The 13747-nt window shown below is 40.7% G+C and overlaps 1 protein-coding gene across 3 annotated transcripts in view; it reads right to left on the bottom strand.

Annotated features, from left to right (window-relative positions):
• Nucleotides 1-13747, bottom strand: part of knl1 (kinetochore scaffold 1) — a 96080-nt gene that overhangs the window by 68889 nt on the left and 13444 nt on the right. For all 3 annotated transcript variants that reach the window (XM_048538389.2, XM_059649308.1, XM_059649309.1), the window contains 3 exons: nucleotides 13502-13544; nucleotides 11457-11516; nucleotides 7169-7236 (listed from right to left, as the gene is read on the bottom strand). In XM_048538389.2, the coding sequence (XP_048394346.2) occupies nucleotides 7169-7236; nucleotides 11457-11516; nucleotides 13502-13544 (171 nt within the window). The remainder of the gene's footprint in view (nucleotides 1-7168; nucleotides 7237-11456; nucleotides 11517-13501; nucleotides 13545-13747) is intronic.

Genomic DNA, 13747 nt, shown 5'->3' with positions numbered 1-13747 from the left:
AGGTTCCCCATGGTAGGCTCATTCAGAAGGTCAGGAGGAATGGGATACAGGGGAACTTAACTGCTTGGATACAGAATTGGCTGGCCAACAGAAGACAGCGAGTGGTTGTAGAAGGAAAATATTCTGCCTGGAAGTCAGTGGTGAGTGGTGTTCCACAGGACTCTGTCCTTGGGCCTCTACTGTTTGTAATTTTTATTAATGACTTGGATGAGGGGATTGAAGGATGGGTCAGCAAGTTTGCAGACGACACGAAGGTTTGAGGTGTCGTTAACAGTATAGAGGGCTGTTGTCGGCTGCAGCGGGACATTGACAGGATGCAGAGATGGGCTGAGAGGTGGCAGATGGAGTTCAACCTGGATAAATGCGAGGTGATGCATTTTGGAAGGTCGAATTTGAAAGCTGAGTACAGGATTAAGGATAGGATTCTTGGCAGCGTGGAGGAACAGAGGGATCTTGGTGTGCAGATACATAGATCCCTTAAAATGGCCAACCAAGTGGACAGGGTTGTTAAGAAAGCATATGGTGTTTTGGCTTTCATTAGCAGGGGGATTGAGTTTAAGAGTCATGAGATCTTGTTGCAGCTCTATAAAACTTTGGTTAGACCGCACTTGGAATACTGCGTCCAGTTCTGGTCGCCCTATTATAGGAAAGATGTGGATGCTTTGGAGAGGGTTCAGAGGAGGTTTACCAGAATGCTGCCTGGACTGGAGGGCTTATCTTATGAAGAGAGGTTGACTGAGCTCGGACTTCTTTCATTGGAGAAAACGAGGAGGAGAGAGGACCTAATTGAGGTATACAAGATAATGAGAGGCATAGATAGAGTTGATAGCCAGAGACTATTTCCCAGGGCAGAAATGGCTAACACGAGGGGTCATAGTTTTAAGCTGGTTGGAGGAAAGTATAGAGGGGATGTCAGAGGCGGGTTCTTTACACAGAGAGTTGTGAGAGCATGGAATGCGTTACCAGCAGCAGTTGTGGAAGCAAGGTTATTGGGGACATTTAAGAGACTGCTGGACATGCATATGGTCACACAAATTTGAGGGTGCATACATGAGGATCAATGGTTGGCACAACATCGTGGGCTGAAGGGCCTGTTCTGTGCTGTACTGTTCTATGTGTTTAGTGAACGGAAACTTCCACCAACTTAAAAATTAAGAGTTTTCAGGGAAGGTACAAATTTCTGTCACCTTTTACATGTAGTCAAATCCTAATTTCACTCTTGAAATACCTGGTTCATTTTAACATATTACCTGTTCCTAAAAACCACAGTTTGCAAAAGTATTTTCTCCTAATTGTTGCTATCAGTTAGCCTTTATACTGTGAAGCCCTTGATCAAATAACCAACTGGATTTCAAAATTCCAGACATCTTCTCACAGTTTAAATCCCAAATCCTGCTAACATTCAACTGCAGGCATTCCAGGTGTACTCTAATCAAAACTGTGGACAGCTGATACAGGACTTCAGTTCCCATGTAATTCTGTTCCTCGACAAATGAAATTAGAATTTCATATTTTTGATCATATCCATTTTTGTATTCTTGGTAAAATAGAACAAAGAACAATACAACACAGGAATAAACCCTTTGGCTCCTTAAATCTGTTTCTGCCATTCTTGTGAAGGGGTTTCACTATTTATATAATAAATGAAAATGTCTACAAACTGTCATGAAGTTCCAACACAACAGCATGGCTCAATTGCAAGGTTTAATCAGAATATAAGTCTCTGTTTGGGATAATTTAGGTTGCTTTGAAAACTTATTGCCTTCAATCCTAACAAGAACACCAAGGAATCGACCTTATTTAATTGTTGTTTGAGGAAACTTACATATAAATGGATATTTCATTTCCCAACAGAACTGCACCTTAAAATCGCTTACAATTACTATAAAAGCACCTTGAGAGCTCCATAGCTGGTTATGAAAAGGTGCAACACAAATGTGTTTTCCTTAACTAGCAGCAATTGTGTTCCTTGGTAAGTTGCTATTGCTTTAAATATTATTACAGTCACAATATAACTCTCTGGTGTATTAATCCAGAGACCCAGATAATGCTCCGAGGACCAGGCGTCACAGCCTACCAATGACAGATGGTGGAATTGGATTTCAATAAATATCTGGAATTAAGAATTTATTGATGACCATGAATTCAATGCCAATTGGTGGAAAAACCCATCTGGCTCACTAATGCCCTTTAGGGAAGGAAGCTGCCACCCTTAGCTGGTCTGGTCTACATGTGACTCCAGATGAATAGCCACGTGGTTGACTTTCAACTGCCCCCTGAAATGGCCTAGCAAACCACTCAGTTGTAGCAATTGCTATAAAGACTCAAAGAAATGAAACTGGATAGATCACCTGGCATTGAACTAGGCACCAGAAAAGACAATAGCAGAAACAGCCCTGCCAACTATGCAAAGTCCTCCTCACTAACATCTGGGGGTTAGTGTCAAAATTGGGAGAGCTGTTTCACAGACTAGTCAAGCAACAGCCTGACATTGTCTGTCTGTAAAGTATGATTCTGTGAATATGACTATGTCCCAAACACCACCATCACCATCCCTGGATGAGCCCTGTCTCACCAGCAGCACAGACCCAGCAGAGGGGGCGGCACAGCGATGTACAGTCCTGCGGGTGTTGCTCTAGGAGTCCTCATCATGGGGTCCGGACCCCATGAAGTCTCAGGGCTTCAAGTTAAACATGGGCAAGGAAACCTCCTGCTGATTACCACATACCGTCCTCCCTGAGCTGATGAATCAGTGTTCCTCAAACGTTGAGCAACACTTAGAGGAAGCACGGAAAATGGCAAGGGCACAAAATGTACGCTGGGTCAGGGATTTCAATGTCCACCGCCAACAGTGGCTCAGCAGCAGTACTAACGATCGAGCTGGTCTGGTCCTCAAGGACAGAACTGCTAGACCGGGTCTGCAACAGGTGGCAAGGGAACCAACAAAAGGGAAGAGGGAAAATTGTACTTGACCTCATCCTCACTAATCTGCCAGCTGCAGTTGCATCTGTCCATGACAGTATCAGTAAGAGTAACCATTGCACAGTCCTTGTGGAGACAAAGTCCCGCCTACTCATTGACAACAACCTCCATCATATTGTGTGGCACTATCGCCATGCTAAATGGGACACACTTCACACAGATCTAGCAACTCAAAACTGGGCATCCAAAAGGCACCGTGAGCCATCAACAGCAGCAGAATTGTACTTCAATACAATCTAAAATCTCATGGCCTGACATAACCCCACTCAACCATTACCATCAAGCCAGGCAATCAACCCTGGTTCAATGGGGAGTGCAGGAAGGCATGCCAGGAGCAGCACCGGCCATACCTGAAAATGAGGTATCAACCTGGTGAAGCCCCCATCAGGACTACTTGCACGCCAAACAATAAGCAATAGACACAGCTAAGTGGTCCCACAACCAACAGATCACATCTAAGAGCTGCAGTCCTGCCACATCCAGTTGTGAATGTGGTGGACAATTAAACAACTCACTGAAGGAGGCAGCTCCACAACTATCCCCATCCTCAATGGTGGAAGAGCCCAGCACATCAGTGCAAAAGATAAGGTTGAAGCATTCGCAGCAATCTTTTGCCAGAAGTCCAGTGTAGATGATCCATCCCAGCCTCTTCCAGATGTCCCCAGCATTACAGGTACCACTCTTCCGCCAATTCGATTCACTGCACGTGATATCAAGAAACAGCTGGAGACACTGGATATGCAAAGGCTACAGGCCCTGACAACATCCCAGCAATTGTACTGAAAACTTGTGCTCCAGAACTTGGCGCTCCCTTAGCCAAGCCGTTCTAGTACGGTTACAAACCTGGTATCTACCCGGTGCAATGTTGCCCAACTATGTCCTGTACACAAAAAGCAGGACAAATCCAACCTGGCCAATTACCACTCCATTAGTCTCCTCTCAATCATCAGTGAAGTAATGGAAGGTGTCATCAGTGCTACCAAGCAGCATCTGCTCAGAAATAATCTGCTCAGTAACACCCAGTTTAGGTTCTGCCAAGGCCACTCAGCCCCTGACCTCATAACAGCCTTGGTTCAAACATGGACAAAACAGCTTAATTACAGAGGTGAAGTGAGAGTGACAGCCCTTGATATCAAGACTGCATTCGACCGAGTGTGGCATCAAGGAGCCCTAGCAAAATTGGAATCAATGGATATCAGGGGACAAATGCTTTGGTGGTCAGAGTCATAGGAAGATGGTCGTGGTTGTGGGAGGTCAATCATCTTAGCTCCAGGACATCTCTGCAGGAGTTCCTGAGGGTAGTGTTCTAGGCCCAACCATCTTCAGCTGCTTCATCAATGACCTTCCCTCCATCGTAATGTCAGAAATGGGAATGTCCACCAATGATTGCACAATGTTCAGTATCATTCGTGACTCCTCAGACACTGAAGCAGTCAATGTTCACATGCAACAAGATCTGGATAATATCCAGGCTTGGGCTGACAAGTGGCAAGTGACATTTGCGTCACATAAATGCCAAGCTACGAACATTACCAATAAGAGACAATCTAACCATCCTCCCTTGACATTCAATAGTGTTACCATTGTTGAATCCCCCACCATCAACATCCTGGGGGTTACCATTGACCAGAAACGCAGCTGGACTCACTACATTAACAGAGTGACTAGAAGAGCAGGGCAGAAGCTGGGAAAATGGGGCGAGTAACTCACCTCCTGAATCCTCAAAGCCTGTCCACCATCTACAAGGCGCAAGTTAGGAGTGCGATGGAATACTACCCACTTGCCTGGATGAGTGCAGCCCCAACAATACTCCAGTAGCTTGACACCATCCAGAACAAAGCAGCCCGTTTGATTGGCACTATATCGAAAAACATTCACTCCCTCCACTACTGACACTCAGTAGCAGCAGTGTGTATTATCTACAAGATATAGAAACTTACCAAAGATCCTCAGACAGCACCTTCCAAACCCACAACCACTTCCATCTAGAAGAAGGGCAGCAGATATATGGGAACACCACCGCCCCTCCAAGTGACTCACCATCCTGACTTGGAAATATATCGCCGTTCCCTCACTGTCACTGGGCCAAAATCCTGGAATTCCCTCCCTAATAGCATTGTGGGTCAACCCACAGCAGGAGGAAAGCAGCAGTTCAAAAAGGCAGCTCACCACAACTTTCTCAAGAGCAACTAGGGATAGGCAAGAAATGCTGGTCAGGCAGCAAAGCCCACATCCAACAAAATGAATAGGGAAAAGAAAAATGTGCATTAAGTGGCTGTCTGGAGAAAGCAAGAAAAACAGATCCACGAAAGCGTCACAGCTATGATGCAAAGGGAACAGAGGGGGCTTTCAGGTGCTGAATACTGAACTTTGATCTTGTGACTACAGAGATAGTGAGTGGTGATGACCTTGAGAGTACATCCAAAATTGTAGACGCTTAGCGTTTTCCTTTTCAATAATACAGAAGAATATCCATTAAAAAGCTGAATTCAACTCTACGCGAATCTAGAGAGACTAAAGTTCAGAATACAGAAGAAATATTCCGTAAGGTTTCTCACTCAGTGCTAAAAACCAGTTAAAAAGTAAACAGGACAACAAAAGGCACTCTTTCATCCTGGAATTTCTTCGCTGGACTTCAAACAGGGTCAAAGAAATGAAACACTACCACTATGCCATTGTAAGTGTGTTAATTCAGTAACTGCTGTACTGATTAAATTTCCATATAATGTTTCTCGTTCTGCCTGTGTTATATTATTATTTCAACATGTATAGTTACTAAATTGAAACTCCCCAGTTTGGATGAATAGAAGTATTCACCAAACAATAAACTACCTAATTCCCAGTCGTGTCATACCTTAATATCTCTTTGCAAAGACAAAGTCCTGACTGGCTCCTGATTAGCTGGTTTCCCTCTTGACCACCAATACCCGTCTGCTGATTGTTACTATTTTGCACAGGCAGTTCTATAAATGCGACAGTTGCATTCTTGCAAGTCCTCGTGCTATACAATATCGTAATTGAAAATTGCATAACAGGGAAAAATTGCTATGGAAAATTGCTACTCTTGCACAGCAGGAAATTTGCTTTATCGAAACAACAACCACTATTCAATCATGTTACAGCCAATTCACATTAATGAAACACATATTATAGCAGAACCACCTATATATCAAATGTCAATTTCTTAAAACAATTCCACCCAGCACAACTGTCCCCAGAAGAACAGATAAATTGTCCATTTATGCTTTGAAATTATCATGGCACAAGAATCAGGACCATGGGAAAGCCCAAAACCATCAAATTCAGCTTGAAGCCAGCTAAACCACCAACCTCCAACTGTTGCTCGCCCTTGCATTTTCTTTTCCTAAAATTACTCAAATCTATTCTTGCCAAAAATATTTTGTATATGCCAAAGCTAGAGAGAGTGTTTTTATTATTTTACTCTGACCAGACTAAGTGCATTAAAGCTAACCTGCTTGTTAAAGCTCAAGAATACCTGCAAATGAGCCTGTTAAAAAGGTTCAATGAAAGGCTGCAAATAGCTCACTTAGTTGGCAAGTATATCCTTTTTAAAAACGCCAAATACGGTTAAAAGGAGTGCGGAATAAAGGGGAACCATTCAGTACCTCCTTATCGGATCAGTCTCATCTGATTTTCTGTTGTAGAGTACAATACCTCTGAACAGGAAAATAAAAACTTCAGATGCTGGAAATTCAAATTAAAGCAGAAAATGCTGGGAAATTTAAATTGAAACCTCAAAATTTAAATCCCTTTCACCACAGATACTACCCGATTTTAACAACGTTAGCCTTTATTCTCTGTTTATAAATTACAGCACTGCTGAACAGTTAGGTAACAAGATTCAAAATAAAGCTAATTACCCTCTCTCCCCAGACAAACAAGTAAACAAGATCTCTACTACTTAACCATTACCAGTCGTCTCCACTAAACACAGATTTCAACATTTGTTAGTTTGGCAGGCCCTCTCCTCATAGCCTCCCTGTGCCAGGACCAGAGAGGCCTGCATTCTCATCTCACTTATTCCAGAGGTGTATAACAACATTCCTGAACAGATGATTAGAAAAATATGTCAGATTTAAAAAGTGGATCAGCAAGAAGTTAATCCCAACATTCTGCTTACGTTAAATGGAATTTTAATGTGTAAAGTTCCAACTCTTTCACTTACTTGACTTCTTTAGTCTCTGCAAAGCTGACTCTTCGAGAGCTCCTGCGAAGTTTTCCCACATTCTCCATCTACAACGCAAGAAAATAAAAAAAATCAGAGCAAAGTTTACACTTCTGATTATCAGCATATTCATATTTCTGAACATAGAAAACATCACACTCATGATTGCATCAGATAGGTACTATTAACAAATGTTAAATACCTAGTAGTTGAGGGTAGGAAGATAAGATGTTGACTAATGCTTCTTAATTATACTTAAATGTGTGGGGTCTTTTGTGATGCAGAGGCAGCGTCCCTACCACTAATCCAGAAGACATTTAGCTCAAAGTCTCACCCGCTCCACAGGTGTGTCCTAACTCATCAGAACAAACTTATGAATGTTGAGGCGCAGTGGTTGCTTCCCTACCGCTAGACTGGAAGGTTTAGGTTCTGTTTCAAGTCCCACTTGCCCTGTCAACAACAATAGGGCTGTTCTCTCATTAGAGAGAGATAGGTGATAGCGTTTCATCATGAGGGTCATCATGCCAAGGTCAGGAGGGGAGGTTGAGATGGAGTTCTCATGGTAACCTCAGCCCAGGATTTAAACCCACGCTGTTGGCATTACTCTGCATTGCAAACAAGTCAACCGAGTTAACTGGACCCCAAGGAAATTTTGTCATCTATATATGGCTTCAAATGGTTTGGTTGCATTAGGATAGGCTCTTGGTCTTTATGGTAATTAGATTCAAAAAGAGCAAGACATGGTTTTAGATCAAACAAAAACAAACTTTGAGAAAGTAACTTCCAGCCAGTTTCACAGCACAAATGGGCTTGTCATAATGACAACAAAAAATGGAGGTTACCATGCTAAAAGCATTGACCCCCTTAATTATTGGGTCAAAACAGCTGTACAGAAGAAAGGACAAAAAAAACACACAAACAAAGAGCATAAGCAAAAGAACTTTGATAGCTGTAACAGGCAGCAGGATTTGAGACTTAAAAACGTGTAACAACTTCAGATGTGACTCGAAACATCCTTATGCATTGAATTGCTCAATACGACGCATAAATTGGAAGGTACAGAGGAGAGAAGAACATCATTGACTATCAGAAAGAATGTCACCAAAAGCTTCAGTGAGATATTGAATGACCAAGTTATAGGTTCAATTACATGGTTCTGGATCATGAGTGTATGGCACGTAGAGTGGACTGGTTGAAATGTTCCGCAGATTCATTAAGACAGATAGACTTGTGCAAGGTCAAAAGGTTGTGGTCGCCCAACTTATTTCAAGTTCTGTGGTGCATAACACACTGAAATCACCAAAAAAAAAGTAGTAATTCAGTAACTGATTTCAGGTTATTCCAAATTAATCCGTTTAATATCCAAAACTATAAATTTTAGAGTACTAAAATCCGACTTCCAATTTTTAATTGTCAAAATTTTATCATCTCAGAAATTTCTCAAACGTGTGTGATCCTCCCCATAGAAGTCAACAGTTTTGTCTGGAAAATGTTAAATTAATTAACTTCAGGTCAGATTCTCACAAATGGAAGATTCAACAACTGAGGAAGAATCAGATCAGTTGGAGAAGCTTAAATTTGACAGTTAAAATGATTATGCACACATACTTGACTAGATGCATGCTATGATGCATTAGAATTAAGCACCACGTTGAAGTATGCTATCATTAGGGGAACTGTTGAAAGCAATCAGACATTGAAGAACTTTAGTTTTGAACAGTAGACATTCAGGTTTCCAGCCCTAGGTGATCCTGAAGAAATGCAAATATTAATTTTTAAGAAATCGTTCACGTTAATCTTCCCAATGGTTATTTAATTTCAAAAGATTACACAATATTTAGTGATAAATGTTTTTCATTTACCTGGGAATCAAAGTTTTTTTTTAATTTTTTCACAGCAATGTGGGCAGCACTGGCTAGGCAAACACATTGTAAGATGGAAGCTTTCCACCATGGGCAATGTCAAAGCACCCATAGTGCTCTTAGAAAGCTAGTTCCAGGATTTTTGACCAGTAACAAATGAAGAAATTGTGGTACAGTTCCAAGTTGGGATAGTGACTGGGAGAGGAAGTTGCGGGTGGTGGTATTCTTAAGCACATGCTGCCTGGGCCCTCTTAGGTAGTAAAAGGCTGGAAGGTGTGCTCAAAGAAGCTTTGTTAAGTTACTGCAGTGCATCTTGTGGATGGTACACTCTGCTGCCACTCTGAATTGGTGAAAGATGGTTGTGGATGGGATGCTGAGCAAGCAAGCAGCTTTGTCCTGGATGGTGTCAAGCTTTGACTGTTGTAAGAGTTGCACTCATCCAAGCAAGTCAAAGATATTCCAATCACATTCCTGACTTGTTCCTTGTAAATGGGGGACAGACAGACAGGAGTTACGTATTACACAACTCCTTGTGGCTCCTCTTATAGAGGATATTTATGTAGGTGGTCCAGTTCAGTTTCTCGTCTACAGTAACCTCAGGATGCTGATACTTGGCAATTCAGCAATGATAAGGCACTGAACATCAAAGGGGTGGTGGTTAGATTCTCTTGTTGTAGATGGAATTACCAAGCACTTCTGAAGGATCAATCTTAACTTGGATGATACACTTGTGCTCATAGAAAAAAAAATGGCTATGAATTCATCAAGTACTTTAAAGAAGTCCTATTTAAGTGGTTGTCAGAGAAAAATGTGTGTATAAGATGCTACATTGATCACTGTTCACTCTGGATAATGTGTACTTGACAAAGGCCAAAATGAGAAAGGGGCTGAGCTCCAAAAGCTTGCCTGTTCAAAGAAACCTATTGTTGTGTGATTTTTGACCTTGTCCACTCCACTCCAACACAGGCATCTCCACATCATACTTGACAAAGAGTCATGGAAAGGAGGTTGAGGATTCCAAAATATAAACAAGATGTTTGAAAGAAAATTTCCAAAACAAAAACGGGTAATACAAGTCACCAATTATCCATTTGGGCTGGCATCTTTTGTAAATAAAAAGTTAAATCGATGATGTTCTTGTCAGAAGGATGCCTTGTCATTATGAATCATAGGAACTCAAATGTATTGCAATCTTATGGAAATGCATTTTTGTTTTAAATATGAGATGAATATGGTGTACATTGAAGTTGATTGTATTATCTATGTATTTATGATCACTTCAATTTTGCAATAGTGTCTTATTTGCATATTAATTTAACTCAAAAAAAGTGGAACTGATAGTATCCAATTGGTTATTTTTGATGGATGTTAAATAACTAGTAGTGAAAGGTAAGAAATGGGTATTGATTAGAAAATACCTACTCAGAGCTCTTGTCATAGTGATAGTGTTCCTAGCTTTAAGCCAGGAGACCCTGGTTCAAATTCCAGTTGCTCCAGGGAGTGAGAGATAACATCCCTAGACAGGTTAATTACAAAATATGCCTTCTCAGATGCATATAAGGGCTGTTGTGAAGTGGTAATATTTGTACCCATGTGCCAGAATGCTTGTATTTATGTTCCACCTTTACCAAACAGTGAATCATAGCACAATTAAACAAGTTGATGAAAAATATACTTGTGTGTGGGGGCTCTTGTTAGTACAGTGGTAGTGTCCCTACCTCTGAACCAAGAGGCTTATGTTCAAGACTGCTGCAGAGGTGTGCCTTAACATCTTAGAAAATATCAACTTAGATGTGTGCTGGTCTTGTGGTGCAGTAGTAGTATTCCCACCTCTGAAGCAGAAGACCAAGCTGTAAGCCCCACTTGTCCTGGTAGTGTAGTACAGCCCATTTGAGCAGGATGGTGTAAAATCCTCACTTGTATGGGGCTCATTTGACACACAGTCATAGTGCCACTACCTCTCGACCAGAAGGCTTGGAATGAAGTTGCACTTGCTCCAGTGATACTTCCTAACATATCTGGACAGGTTGATTCAAAATACTTACTGAAATAGAAGAGTCCCCCAGGACTAGGGTGCAGTGTTTAAATTGAAATATAAGCTCTGTGGCAAGTAACAGTCTCCAAAGCATTCCAGTCTCACTGCGTTCTTTACTGATATGCTTGGAGTTCCAATAATACATCAACTATAGTCACTTCATATAGGTTTCAGTATGGTTGCTAGCACCCATTGTTGTGTAGAATCAATTCATCAGCATAACATGTAGGCTTACATAGCTCTCCTTGCCAATTTTCCCATGTCAAAAGCTAGGTACATCTACATTCTAAATCTGAAATTAAGTGGACACAAGCTACATACCACACCAAGTTTTGTTATTTGCAATCCCAACAGTTCTACAGATTTGCTTATTTTCATAATTCTTGGTTACCTGCTGACTAGTTTCAGCTTCTTTCAAAGTTCGAAGTGGGCTCCTCGAAACTTTCAAAATCTTGATGTGGGGAGAAGGGTGGGAGGCATAGAATAAAGGCGAAAAAAATTAATCAAACTTATGGATCAACATTTGTCAGTCACTAATTTGGCTTAGATTTAATGACTAGCTGCAATTTTAAACAACATATTACTTTAAGCCTTCAACACAGAGCAGCTTTCAATAATTGCAAACTTTTGTGCAGTCTGTGCAATCTAAATTGGTATAACTGAGAAGACAACTGAATAGTCAGGAGCATCCTGTTCAATTGGGAATTGATGCTAGGCAAGCGCTCGCAAGAATTGTGTCCCTCTATCCTGTCATCACTTATTTTTGGATTGGACATAAAAACTTGGGACAACTTAAAACACTGAAGATGTATTGCAATTTCACAGATGGAGCAAAAAGTTGATCCCTTAGATTCAAACAATTTGATGGAAAACAGAGAGTGTAGCCAATAATAACCCTGTAAAAGATGCAAAACCATGTTAACGTTGGCTGCGGATGCCCTTTGCCTTAATGATAGTTATCAAGACAGGCTAGAAGTAAAGTCAAACTCGCAAATGCTCCATATTTTTTCTTTTCTGAAGTTGAGTGTGCGGTCATCCTCTTAATGGAATTTCCATTCACATGATTGCAATGGAATATGATTAAAATGGGTTTTTAAACACTTTTTTTGCACAGCTTCCTGAAAGTCACTAATGTTTCTGTGGTAAGATTCATCTTTATAAAGATCTGACAAAAGAAGTTTGAAAACTGACAAACATAGATTTCCAGCTAATAACCACCAGACAGCTGGCTATTTGAAGGCTCCATCACTGTAGTAACAGAGATGTCTTTTTCAGATGTCCATTTTGTATCATAGGTTTTATTATGTAATACCTTTCTTTATCCAATTAATGATATAGTTACAACGGTCACGTCAACAGATGATTAGAAATATTCTGTACATTTTTAATGCTATTGATGGTCAAGTGATAAATGTTAAATGGTGCACAGTATGTGTTATAATGCAGTTTTTGTAAATTCGCTGTAGAAATTTTTTTTGCCATTTCCTGTTGCAGTGAATAAGAATTAAATGACAAACATTCTTGCATGTTTTAGTGAATTGGAATTTTGATCATGGTCACATTATTGTACATTACTATTGTGAAAGCATTCACCACAGTAAGCTATGAAGTGCGCACTAGGCTAAGAGATCATGTTTTTTCTGTGCACAAAGTTCTGCAAATGACTCATGCAGTTTAAGGATTATATCACATTTACAACACTAGCGTGTCATGGTGCTCAGATTCAGGTTGACCCATCAACAAGAGAGCTGCTTTGAACAAAGATTTTTCAAATCTCCAGTCCTTCATATTCAAATATGCAAACCAACACAGGTAGAAACTAAATATCAGGAGTTGATAGATCCTTTGTGGTCATGTTGAGGCCTCATTCGACTTTTTATTACAAACTTTTAATTTAAACTACTGAGATTGAGATTGAGATTTCAAACTGCATTCACTGCATCTTTAACTGAATTTCAACAGCACGTGACAAGGAGACATACTTCAGTAAAAATCTAAACTTGGAAACACACATCAGAACAGCCAGCATTTGAAAGGAAGAGGTTTATGTTTTGAGATAACACAGTGTACAGCTGGATGAACACAGCAGGCCATGCATGATCAGAGGAGCAGGAAAGCTGATGTTTCAGGTCATTTTCTGAAGAAGGGTTTCGACCCGAAACGTCAGCTTTCCTGCTCCTCTGATGCTGCTTGGCCTGCCGTGTTCATCCAGCTCTATACTGTGTTATGTCAGTTTCTCCAGCATCAGCAGTTCCTACTATCTCGGCAACAGGTTTATGTTTTGGACTGGATTCTTCCATTGCTATCATTTGTGATGCACAATTCAGGCATCTTAGCACAGCAAGAGTAGCGTGTAAAACAGTGTGAAGATTTTAAACATTTTGAATGTACCTTAGACCGTGCAAAAGAAAGTTAATAATTAAATCAAAAACTTACACCCGATTGTCTTCTCTTGCATTTCCCTTCCTGGATTTCAGCACTGAGAAGGTAAAGGTAGCATTAGAACCATCTATAATTCAACACGGTGATCTTTTTAACTTGCTTCATTTGGTCAAAAAAATTGATTTTGCAATGGTGAAAACTGCAACTTTGTCTTTACAAGTACTTTGGAAAAAAAACAAATTTGTGATATTCACAACAGTCAATGTTTGAAAATTTCGTTTGTCAGACTGATGTGGGAAG

The sequence above is a fragment of the Stegostoma tigrinum genome, chromosome 10 (genome assembly GCF_030684315.1).
Source record: "Stegostoma tigrinum isolate sSteTig4 chromosome 10, sSteTig4.hap1, whole genome shotgun sequence".
NCBI lineage: Eukaryota > Metazoa > Chordata > Chondrichthyes > Orectolobiformes > Stegostomatidae > Stegostoma > Stegostoma tigrinum.
The sequence above is the reverse complement of the archived record's forward strand: the minus strand, read 5'-3'. Positions and strand labels throughout refer to the sequence as shown.